This window comes from Marmota flaviventris, chromosome 1 (genome assembly GCF_047511675.1).
Source record: "Marmota flaviventris isolate mMarFla1 chromosome 1, mMarFla1.hap1, whole genome shotgun sequence".
NCBI lineage: Eukaryota > Metazoa > Chordata > Mammalia > Rodentia > Sciuridae > Marmota > Marmota flaviventris.
The window spans coordinates 77,950,396-77,963,766 of NC_092498.1; the positions used below are offsets into that span (position 1 = coordinate 77,950,396).

General features: G+C 32.3%; 1 protein-coding gene across 2 annotated transcripts in view; it reads right to left on the bottom strand.

Moving 5' to 3' along the window:
* Snx13 (sorting nexin 13) overlaps positions 1-13,371 on the bottom strand; it is a 149,277-nt gene that overhangs the window by 9,955 nt on the left and 125,951 nt on the right. For both annotated transcript variants that reach the window (XM_027932728.2, XM_071613663.1), the window contains exons 19-22: positions 11,060-11,167; positions 6,200-6,310; positions 2,318-2,479; positions 849-920 (exon numbers count right to left, since the gene is read on the bottom strand). In XM_027932728.2, coding sequence (XP_027788529.1) covers positions 849-920; positions 2,318-2,479; positions 6,200-6,310; positions 11,060-11,167 — 453 coding nt within the window. The remainder of the gene's footprint in view (positions 1-848; positions 921-2,317; positions 2,480-6,199; positions 6,311-11,059; positions 11,168-13,371) is intronic.

Consider the following 13,371-nt stretch of genomic DNA (forward strand, 5'->3'; position numbering starts at 1 on the left):
CAGATGAACTGCAAATCTAAATGATAGCACAGTAAAACAAAAAGCATTTTAAAGAAAATCACAGGATATTTCATGACTGTGCAGTAGGCACAGAGCAGATTATAAAATGCATTCTACTAAAAAGAAAAAGAGAGCTATGTAATAGACATGGGGAAAAGATCTGGATACCCACATACGACAGTTCACCAAGTAGTTGATAAACATGAGAAAGGTTCAACATTTCAGTCATCAGACAAATGTAAATCCACATGAAAAACAACAATTAGAATGGCTAAAATTAAACACAAAATATTGAATATTGAGCAGGATGTATACCCTTTAGCCCAGAAATTTCATTCCTAGGTGTAGACCTAACAGAAATGAGTGCTAGCTATGTTTTTTTTAATCCTAAAACATGTACTAGAATGTTCACAGGAGTTTTATGCATATTGTACAAATTGTGCTCCATTTACAGAGAAATACTACAAAGCCACAAGAACAAAGAAACTACAATCATACAAAACAAATGGAAGTACATCGCAATGTTAAGCAAAGAAAGCCAGACTTAAAGGAGCACCTATGTTACAGTTTTTCTTACATAAAGCACAAAGGCAGGGTAAAGTTAGGGGTTGAAATTATCCTCGGTGAAGACAAGAGAGTTTAAGGGCCAATCTGGAGTACTGGAAATTTTTTATTATTTCAATTACGGTGAAGATTACATGGACATGTATAGTTTTTAAAAATTCACCAAGATTAACACAATATGTGTATATGAATGATACATACATATTTATCAAAAAGTTCAGATCTGCCAAGTATAGTGTGAATTCCAACTATTATATTTATTACCAAGAATAAAATTAACTCACATTATCATCAAGTTGAGCTGAGACTCGACAATGTTCAGGATCTGAATCAGTCTTTGCAATTAAAGGAGGCACCTAACATTTAAAAAAAAAAAGAAGAAAAGAAAAAGTAAACACAACAAAGTAGGCATCGAAAGAACACAATATAATAACAAACCAAAACAAATACCACCATTTGATTTGATTTTTGGTACAATATATAAGCACTTAAAAAATTTAGAATGGGAGACCTATATAGAAGAATGTTTATTTCATTACCCAAAGGTTTTTTTCTTTAAAAATGAATTGACTTTTGAATTTGGAAGGAGAAATTCTTAGTCAAACATCCACACTTTGTAGAAGAATTTAAAACTACTAGAGGTTAAGTGAATGGAAAACTAAACAGGAGCATAGCCAGAGAACAGAACTCTAATCTTCTTATACCATAAAAAGCTCTTGATAATATGTTAATAGGTTTAAGGAATTAACTCATTGTTACATAAGTTAAGAGGACAGAAAACAGAAAGAACCGTATTAGTCGAAAATCATTTGTCAGCATCAAAGGAACATTATAATCACCTATTTTAACCCCTTGAAGTTCTGGTAATGACCAAAAAAACCTAGAAAAGTTCAATGATTTTAGCACAAAGTCACAAATATTATGGCATCAGAAATAGTACTGTTACTCATTTCAGTGTTGGTATATTTTCCATCACCTAAAACTGGAGCATTATGAGAAGCATAAGAATTGATAGAAAAGTAAGATTTACCCACACTATTTTAGAAATTGCCTTTTATATCAAGGAATATATGCTTATGTATATTTGCCCTTCATTCAAACCTGACCAATAAACAGAAAATTCTAATAGCTTTATGATTTTTAATAGCTTTGACTATAATCTTAAAGAATATATCAAGATTATTTTAAAAATATAAATTAAAAATGCACTAAACTACTTGGTCCAGTAGCTTGATCTGCTAATGTAGTGAAAACGCTTCCTGGGAAACTTCTGTGCCATTAGGAAGAACATACACAGTACTGCACAGACCCAGAGGCTGACGTGGATAAAGACTTTTCCTCCCTTAGATCTGGTCATCTCTCCATCATATGAATCAGAAGAAACTATAACTTTTGTGTTTCCTGAGAGAATACTAGTGTAGCTTATTTGTGAATAACATTTACTTGTTTGCTACAGGATTTATAGTGTTATAGATTTGCATAATGAAATAAAATAATTAAAAAAGCAACTTTATTAATTTTACATATTGTTTTAAATGGGTTTTAGAAGTCTATGAGAGCAAAGACTGATGAGTGACTGGATTTTTCAGCATCCATTTCTGGTAAAAAACTTCCTTTCTTGCTTTTCATTTACAAGACTATACATCTAAAGTACTTCGGAAAGAAAATAAGGTAAATCTATGCAAGGAATTCAATACATCTTACTTGACTTAAAAATAGTTTGTTTTATACATTACTGAGAGTATCTTCTTACCTTGAAAAATGACTGCTTTATGTCTTGACCTAATCTTTCTGACATTTTGCCCATGTTGTCTGACATTTTAGTCATTCCTTCTGCCAAACTATCAGGAAGGGATTTAACTGCATTTGAAACATTCCTCATAGAATTTCGAAGTGGATTTACAAAAGTGTCCATCTAAAGGGAAAAAGGTATTGTGCCATGACGTCATTGTATCAGACATGTTATTCAACCCAGAAGTCCAGAAAAATGCAGAAATGTAATACATTAAATATACAATCATTTTCAGTCTGTACTATATCATTGCATCTTAAAGATATGTTGTCTTCTGTGTGTCTTAAAAATGTATTTTTACATTCACATTTATGATTTAAAAATTTGTAGACAAACACAATACCTGTATTTTATTTATTTGTTTTTTTAATGTGGTGCTGAGGATCAGAACCCAGTGACTCTCACATGTACGGCAAACACTCTACCAACTGAGCTACAAATCCAGCCCCAGCCATTATATATTTTAATCACAATACAAATCAAACAATCAGATATTTTGGGCAGATACTAAAAAGAAAACAAGCTAGTAAAATGAATAATTGGAAAGCTGAAGAAACTATTTAGATTTCTTTTTTAAAAATAATATTTAGGATATGTAATATGTTCAGTTAGACTTTATCAAGAAAATTTGAAGACAATTAAAAAGAAAAAGAGAAGTTACAAATTAGAAAGGTAAATCATACCTTTTAAAGATAATATATAAAAATTATATACAGAAGAAAATATAAACACAGAGATATAAAAAGAAATAAAACTCTCCAGAGGAACAGGAATCAAAACCTGATATTCTGACTGTACAAATGTCAAATACTTTTAATTAAGCAAAGGAAAGACATCTAAATAAACCAAAAAAAAAGTATAAAAGGGGTCTCTGAGAGATTTTTAACAAAGAAAAAGAAAAACACAAACCCAGTTGTACAGAACTGAATAATATATTTTAGAAAGCACTGAGTCTCATAAAAGCTGTCAAGGAAAATAAATTATGTCTCATGAAGGAAAGAAGAAAACAAAATAATAGTAACAAAAATGAACCTTATTGCTTAAGGAATATAACAATGTTAATAGATGATAGCAAGAAGACAAAACTTCTTCACTCTAATTATGTTTCCATGGCTTCAATTAAAACAAAATCTTTGAAAAGGTGAAATAACTAGGACAATAACAAATTCAAGATAACTGTAAAAGGATTGGAAGCTCTGGATACTCTATGGCTTAAACTGAGTCAATAATACTACAGATATGCTTCATGGAAAACCCAATTTAGGAAGGACACTGTCAGAATATACCCCAGAGTAGAACCAAAGGACAGAAATCAGGATGAAGGAGGATTTTTTAAAATCCTATCACTGGTAAAGAGAAATACAAGGATTAAAAAGATGAAACTAATTTTTGCCTTTCTAATTCTACATACTACATATTTTTGGTTCACCAGAACAGTGTGTTCAAATCAATCAGGACATTATTTCCAACACTACTTTTTAAAAACTGCAATTAATATTGTAAATAAGCCAAGTCATAAGAATACACATGTAGATTCTAAAGAGTGAGGCCCTGGGTTCAATTCTCAGCACCTCATATTTAAAAAACGAAAGAAAGAAGGAAAGGAAGGAAAGGAAGGAAGGAAGGAAGGAAGGAAAGAAGGAAGGAAGGAAGGAAGGACTGTCAACAACTAAAAAAATAAAATAAAATAAAAATGTATAGCTTGAGGGAAAATTGCCACTTCTCTAGGTTATAATGTTCACAGAAGACAATTTTATTAGAAGCAAAAAAAAAAAAAAAAAGGCATGCATTTCACTTTAACCCACCACCTAAATTAAAAATTGTTTGAACACATTCAAACATATTTTAGAATTTTAAAATTCTCAAATTTCACAGCAGAGATGTTAAGTGCAGCAAATACAACTTAACAAGTTGGTTAAAGGAACACAATCTCATAAGGTATCTATGCCTGGGTAACCTATCACTGAACACTTTTTTAAAGTGAGAGGAAACCTTATAGCCATGAATCAAGAAATAATTTTTTAAAAAGCTACCAGTGCACCATTCCAGACCCATGCAATCAATTTCTTTCTCTATATATGTAACTCAATTTTTTGTGAGTACAGTCTAAGCACCTGTATTAGAAGGGGACTGAGGTGAGCAAGGGTATGGAAAAATCTCCACAGGTGACTAATGCCTAACTCTGAAGGAAACAGAATTTTATAAGCATAAAGGCAGAGTACATCAATGTTCTAATACTTTCAGAAACATAGGATGCGTCTTAAAATAGATGTTTGATAAGAAAGATATTAAACTTTCAAATTACCAGATACAGAAGTAAATTATGGATTGCTAGCACAAGTGTACGTTTAGCCTGATACAGATACTATCTCAATTACAGACTCAATTGAGTTCTTTGTAAGGACATACAATGAAATTTTAACTTAAATTTAGATCTCTACATATAGCTTACAATGCCTTCACATCATGATTCAAAACTAGATAGATATTGTGTGCACAGAAAAAGGATGCATGTCAGGTACTCTTCCTAGGAATTGTTTCACACATTATACTAAATTAGGATAAATTGTATGATCATTGAGTTATAAGGTATTATTTCCTAAGCTACAAATAAGCACTCATAAAATGTATGTACAGTATTTTAATTAATTACTATGCTATTTAATTTCCACTGAAATCAAGGGAAAAACATTATAATTAGCCAAAAAGAAAACACAAAACTAAAATCCCCAAGTTCTTGATATACATAAAAAGTATTCTGAAAAATTAAAAGAGGTCAAGATGACACTGGTGATTATTAATATATGATTTATGAAAACATATTTTTGTGGATTACCAGAAATGATTCAGAAAGATCTTTAGACTCCCATTCATGAGTTTGTTAAAAAGTGGTATATAACTGTTTAGCCATATGTAAGTGCTACTGCTGGTTGTTAAAAAACAAAAAAGTGTGCACTGAATATAATATTTCTTTTATCTTAAAGAGCTATTATCAATTCAGTAGAATATCTTTAAAATGATGAATAATAAGATACTATTGTGTCTATTACAATGTCCAGCACATAATTAACCTCTGAATAGATGTCTGTTCTTACTAGTAGCAGCAGCAATAACAGTGTTAATAGCAGCACTTAGGATGCTGGGTGAAGGGTATACAGGAATTCTTTTATCATTTTTGTAACTTTTTATAGATCTGAGATAAAGAAAATAAGGTGAACATCAAAGACACAGAAGAGTGGAATGCATTTCTATTGGTAATAAAGCTACTTAAATTTGGATTGGTTTTTTTTTTTTTTTTTTTGGTCGGGGTTTTAGGGATTGAACTAGGGGTACTCGACATCCCCAACCCTATTTTGTATTTTATTTAGAGAAAGGATCTCACTAAACTGCTTAGAGCCTCACTTTTGCTGAGGCTGCCTCAGCCTCCCAATTTAAAATGTTATCACTTAGATCATGAAATACAGAAATAAGCACCATTAATACTTTTTTACCACTGTAAGGTCTATACCCTGGAATTTAATGTTTCCATCCATTAGGATGTTAAAATCAACCATCCTAGACTAACTATACAAACTTCTACTTAACAATTATTAACTTTTATTTATTCTGCCAATCAATTAATTTTTAATTTTTTTTTTTAAAAAGCCTAGTCTTTTAAGGAGGGAAGGGGAATGGAACATTCTGAAATGATCTCAGTAGTTTAATAAAGTATAGAAGATAAATAAGCCAAGTTTTAGAACAATTTTCAAGTTTAGAACATATACAAATCCAAATTCATTTTCTTTTATCAAGAATAAAGTACAAAAGCAGACCTAAAAATAAACGACGCAACGATTTGCTTACCTTACGAGCAAAGTCCCCTTTTCCTTTACTGTAGGCTTTGTTCTCAAGGAAATCATACACACAGTGAGCCAAAGCTGGAGATGCTTTCATCATTTCAGGAGTTAACAGTAACTAACAAGGGGGGGAAAGTGTAGCTTAAATTGATAAGATAATGGAAATTAACTATTGTTTATAATTTCATTTCATAAAAAGAATGTAGAGAACTTTAATTTTATATTTTAAAAAATTACTCAGTTAAAATGAAGTCACTAATAACTCTATTACAATTAAGTATAATGTATCATCTTCCCACCTGCTATTTTAACTTTTAGTGCATGAAATGTGAAAGTTGTACAAATATATTTACTATTCTATTTTCTGGTCTTACAGTTTATACTAAGAAGATACACAGTAGAAAGTTACATTATTCACATAATAATGCTAAGAGTTAACCCTCAGTAGAAACATATTTTTATGAAACAAATAGTCCAAAAAAAAATTCATACAAAACTTTCAAGTATTATGAAGAGTCCCAAACAAAATATTGCTTCCATAATAAGTGCCAATGAATGTAACATTCTAGCTTAGTTCCTTCAATGGAAAATGTTGTGATATACTTGAGTTATATAAACTCAAGATGAACTCAAGATGTATAAGGTACAACCACATTTAAAAGACGTACTTCATGGCACTGAATTTGAAAAAAAGGTAGTCATTTTCTAAATCTTATAAATAATTGACAGTTTTTAGGTTGATTCCCAAGTATTTTATTTTTTTTTGAAGATATTTTGAATGGAGTGGTTGTCCTCATTTCCATTTCAGAGGATTTGTCGCTGATATACAGGAATGCCTTTGATTTATGCGTGTTGATTTTATATCCTGCCACTTTGCTGAATTCATTTATTAGCTCTAATAGTTTCTTTGTAGAGCCTTTTGGGTCTGCTAGGTATAGAATCATATCATCTGCAAATAGTGATAATTTAAGTTCTTCTTTTCCTATTTTTATGCCTTTAATTTCTTTCGTCTGTCTAATTGCTCTGGCCAATGTTTCGAGAACTATGTTGAACAGAAGTGGAGAGAGAGGGCATCCCTGTCTTGTTCCAGATTTTAGAGGGAATGCCTTCAGTTTTTCTCCATTCAGAATGATGCTAGCCTGAGGCTTAGCATAGATTGCTTTTACAATATTGAGGTATGTTCCTGTTATCCCTAGTTTTTCTAGAGCTTTGAACATAAAGGGATGCTGTACTTTGTCGAATGCTTTTTCCGCATCTATCGAGATGATCATATGGTTCTTATTTTTAAGTCTATTGATGTGGTGAATAACATTTATTGATTTCCGTATATTGAACCAGCCTTGCATCCCAGGGATGAATCCTACTTGATCATGGTGTACAATTTTTTTGATATGTTTTTGTATCCGATTCGCCAGTGAAAGACTTATACAATGAAAACTACAGAACCCTAAAGAGAGAAATAGAAGAAGATCTTAGAAGATCGAAAAATATACCCTGTTCATGGATAGGCAGAACTAACATCATCAAAATGGCGATATTACCAAAAGTTCTCTATAGGTTTAATGCAATGCCAATCAAAATCCCAACGGCATTTCTTGTAGAAATAGAGAAAGCAATCATGAAATTCATATGGAAAAATAAAAGACCCAGAATAGCAAAAACAATGCTAAGCAGGAAGTGTGAATCAGGCGGTATAGCGATACCAGACTTCAAACTATACTACAGAGCAATAGTAACAAAAACAGCATGGTACTGGTACCAAAACAGGCGGGGGGACCAATGGTACAGAATAGAGGACACAGAAACCAATCCACAAAACTACAACTTTCTTATATTTGATAAAGGGGCTAAAAACATGCAATGGAGGAAGGATAGCATCTTCAACAAATGGTGCTGGGAAAACTGGAAATCCATATGCAACAAAATGAAACTGAATCCCTTTCTCTCGCCATGCACAAAAGTGAATTCAAAATGGATCAAGGAGCTTGATATCCAATCAGAGACGCGCCGTCTGATAGAAGAAAAAGTTGGCTACGATCTACAGTCGGTGGGGTCGGGCTCCAAATTCCTCAATAGGACACCCATAGCACAAAAGTTAATAACTAGAATCAACAAATGGGACTTAATCAAACTAAAAAGTTTTTTCTCAGCAAAAGAAACAATAAGAGAGGTAAATAGGGAGCCTACACCCTGGGAACAAATCTTTACTCCTCACACTTCAGATAGAGCCCTAATATCCAGAGTATACAAAGAACTCAAAAAATTAGACAATAAGAGAACAAACAACCCAATCAACAAATGGGCCAAGGACCTGAACAGACACTTCTCAGAGGAGGACATACAGTCAATCAACAAGTACATGAAAAAATGTTCAACATCTCTAGCTGTCAGAGAAATGCAAATCAAAACTACCCTAAGATACCATCTCACTCCAGTAAGATTGGCAGCCATTAAGAAGTCAAACAACAACAAGTGCTGGCGAGGATGTGGGGAAAAGGGTACACTTGTACATTGCTGGTGGGACTGCAGATCGGTGCAGCCAATTTGGAAAGCAGTATGGAGATTTCTTGGAAAGTTGGGAATGGAGCCACCATTTGACCCAGCTATTCCCCTTCTTGGTCTATTCCCTAAAGACCTAAAAAGGGCATGCTACAGGGACACTGCTACATCGATGTTCATAGCAGCACAGTTCACAATAGCAAGACTGTGGAACCAACCTAGATGCCCTTCAATAGACGAATGGATAAAAAAAATGTGGCATTTATACACAATGGAGTATTACTCTGCATTAAAAAATGACAAAATCATAGAATTTACAGGGAAATGGATGGCATTAGAGCAGATTATGCTAAGTGAAGCTAGCCAATTCCTAAAAAATAAATGCCAAATGTCTTCTTTGATATAAGGAGAGTAACTAAGAACAGAGTAGGGACGAAGAGCAGGAGAAGAAGATTAACATTTAACAGGGATGAGAGGTGGGAGGGAAAGGGAGAGAGAAGGGTAATTGCATGGTAATGGAAGGAGACCCTCAGGGTTATACAGTGGAGGAGGTAGAGAGAGAGGAGGGGAGGGGAGGGGAGAGGTGGGGAGGGGGGAGGGTGGAGGACGGGAAAGGCAGCAGAGCACAACAGACACTAGTATGGCAATTTGTAAATCAATGGATGTGTAACTGATGTGATTCTGCAATCTGGGTATGGGGTAAAGGTGGGAGTTCATAACCCACTTGAATCAAAGTGTGGAATATGATATGTCAAGAAATTTGTAATGTTTTGAACAACCCACAATAAAAAATTAAAAAAAAAAAAAGATTATCATCTATATTAAAAAAAAAAAAAAAAATTGACAGTTTTTAAAGTTTGGTACTATAAAAAAATTACAACATGTGATAAGAGTCATACAAAGGATACCGGATATTCAGCTTTAAACCAAGAGAGGAAAAAGGTGAACAGTAGCAAATATTCACGTTTTTGGTATATTTTTAGTACATCATAACATGAAATTTCAATGATGGTTAAAACAAACCCAGACACAGCTAAGTATATTTGAGAGAGAAACAGGAAAAAAAAAAAACTTTCAAATAAAATATCCAGTATAATACTAGCTAAGTTTCACAAAATTCCAAGGCATAGGTCAGCAAGCTTTTTCTGTAAAAGCTAGATAGTAATTATTTTAGGTTTTGTGATCCATGGAATCTCCCCTGCAACTCGTCAACTCTGCTGTTGGTGAAAGCAGCCATAGACACTGGATAGTAAATGAAAGGAGTGGTTATGCTCCAATAAAACTCCTAGTAGAAAACAGATGGTAGGCTTAGATGGGCTCTGCAGACTGTAGTTTGCTGATTACTTTTCTAAAGGATAGGGAACCTAAATAATGAAACCCAATAAATCTGGCCTGATGCTTTATCTAATACATGTGAAAACTTTATGAACTACACAAACTTTGTAAACAGTATAAAAAGCTATAAAGAGATATCATTATTACAGTTGACATCTGGGTACCTAGGCCTAAAACAGAATTACTTCTGAGAGTACTCATAACTCAAGCAGCTAAGTCACTTGTGAGACATGTTTGTTGTCACTCCACAACAGAAAATTGCATGTCCAAGACGCTACAGATAAGAGGCTGAAGCAGGAGGATTACAAATTCAAGTCAGCCTTAGCAACTTAGCAAGGCCCTAGAGAATTTAGTGAGACCCAGTCTCTAAATAAAATACTAAAAAAGGGCTGGGAATGTGGCTCAGTGGTTAAGTGCCCGAGTTCAATCTTTGGTACCCCCCAAAATAAATAAATAAATAAATAAAGATAGAAAGAAAAAAAGAATAGCCCTTTAGATGATATACCCTCTCTTGAATTATTCTATAATTTTAGAAGCCTTAGAATCATTCTAGGCCATGGAAGGCATTTACACTGATAATTAAAATTAAAACCTATTCACTTTTAATATACAATTCAATACTATGTATTGAATTTGAGACACTTAACTTTTTATTATGCCATAAAATACCTATACTTTAATTTGGAAAGGGTACATGTGTGCATGTACTCATCTAAACTTTAAAAAGTAAAATCCCAAATACTGAGTGTTTAGAAAACTTCTCAGTTAATCAATAAGCACAGAAATAGTGTTCATACATTCCTGACTGGCCTGCATGTCACATTTGACAAATTACTCAAAAAAGGGTTGTTATTCCACTATTATAGTAAAAATATTCTTTTTCCTTTTCTGATGTTGGAAATTGAACCCAGGGTCTCCTGTATACTAATGAGCATGTACTCTACCACTGAGTTATACTTCCAGTCTCTGTTCTTTAATAAAGAAATCTATGGTGTTATACTAAAAACACAGAAAATAATAAACATGGACTTACCTGCAAATAGGCATTTAGATCCTTTTTTCTCTTTTCTAAAAAATCTCTATCCATATTATTAAAAGTCTTTTTACCAGGAAGCTTCAGTATGCTTGACAAATTTTCAAACTATAAGACAAAATACATTCAATAGTCTTAATTTTTTATAAAAAGAAAAAAAAAATTCCACGGGAGGATTTTCTATATATCAAACAGAAAACCAGATAATTTTGGAATATATTTTTGTGTATTAAGCAAAAATTGGAAAATAAAAAAATACCATCACAAACATTCCCCACAGTTCTCATGTTTTTTATTATAAAAAAATTTCAGTTAAGAATTACAAATGTGAATCATTTGAGTATAAAACATTTGGGGTTTTAATATTCTAGTTTTCAGATTACTCAAAAAGTTTCATAATAAAAGATATTTTAAAATATTTTCCTTAACAACCCTTTGACTTGTGAATAAAATATTGACAAATAAAAGTTTTAATGATCAAAGTGATGAGCTCCTGGCTTGTTAGAAAGTCTAATAAAAATATTCTCAATATTAATGACTACAAATCAATTATTACAATACATAATTGCTAGAAGCAGAAAAGGCAAATTTCAAAATATAGAGAACAGCTATACTAATAAACTATAACAAACACTGATAATCTTCCCTTTAACTACATGAAAAACCTCTACAGGTTACACTAAAATATATAAATAAATAAATAAAAATAAAATAAATAAAAGCCTTAAGAGCCATATGCATGTATCTTACCTTTATAAAATTAACAACAAGAATACGTGTACATACTATTAGCCTAACATTTATAGACTTAACATTTGGGAGTATCTTCAAAGGTCCATGATAGTAATCAGGTATGCATTTCTGAAACACAGGAGTTTTTAATCATGTTGGCTGCTGAAAATAGTATAAGAGCAGAGCCATTCAGCTATGGCTATCCTTGCCAACAGCCTAAGACCTGAAACTTTAAGCAGCCTCACTGCTTTTCCCATGAGATACAAAACAACTTTAAAAAAAAAAAAATTCTTTGTTTAAAACATTAACATCTCTGTAAAGAAAACTGATTTCTGTTGCAAAGATTAAAAACAAGAGAAAAAGAGGTTTAGCATAATTTCTATTCCCAAACTGGAAGATTCTGATAAATTATTAAACGTTATGAAAAATCTGATGGTTGCTTAGAGCTAAAATGTGAACAAGTGCTAGAATGTGAACAAGATCATTTTATGACATACATACAAGGTTCAAGTAGTTCTTTTGCTACAGTTATAGTAAGTTAAACAAAAAATGCTAGGGGCAATTTACAGAGAAAACATTATTTGGTAGTGATATTCATAAATTTGGCGATTCAGAAAATCAACAGAAATGGGTCTTCACTGAATATGAAATGTTGAACAGAGAATATCTGGCTTATGAATTTAAATTATTTTAAAAGCAATCAAATTTTATGGACGCAAATTTACTTTTCAATGTGTCCTAAGAGATATTCCTGAAATGTTACTCATTCACATCTTAAACTACTGATTCAATTTTATAAAATGTATAGCTCATTCTGGTCTTACCACATACCATGGGACTGAACTGTAATTCCTTCATAGTTCATATATTTAAGACCTAACCTCTCAAATTGTGACTGTATTTGAAGAATGAGCCTTTAAAGAAGGTGCTTAAATTAAACAGAGCCTTTGGTATGGGCCATTAACCAGTCTGACTGGTGTCCTGTAACAGGAAATTTGGATACATAAAAAGACTGCAGAGAGAAAAGAACCATGTGAAGACATACCAACAAGATGGCCATCTACAAAGCAAGGAGAGAGGCCTCAGGAGAAAACAAACCTGACAAAATCTGAATCTTGGACTCCTGGCTTCCAGAATTATAAAAACACAAATTCCTGTTGTGTAAGTAAGCCATTCTGTGGTATTCTGTTATGTCAGCCCTAACAAATGAATACACCAAGGAAATAAGATAGTATCTATTAAAATAAAAATTTATGCCAGAAACTTTAAAATATTAAAAAAAAAAACTATACATGTCATAATAGCACAGAATATCTAGATTATCAAGACAAATGTCGTCTGCATTATCTGTCTGGAACAAAAATATAAATGACAATTATCTCAAATATTGTTATGATACATGTTAAGAGAAAAAAATGGGAGATTTCACTCTAGAACTCATCAAAATATCATAAGAATATTTTTAAAAAGCATGAGAAAGAAGTTAGAAATAAGCTGAAAAAGAATTCACATAAAGCAGTATGTCTAGGTTTACCAAGATCTCAAATACTATATATATAAATCATAGACATTCTAAACTC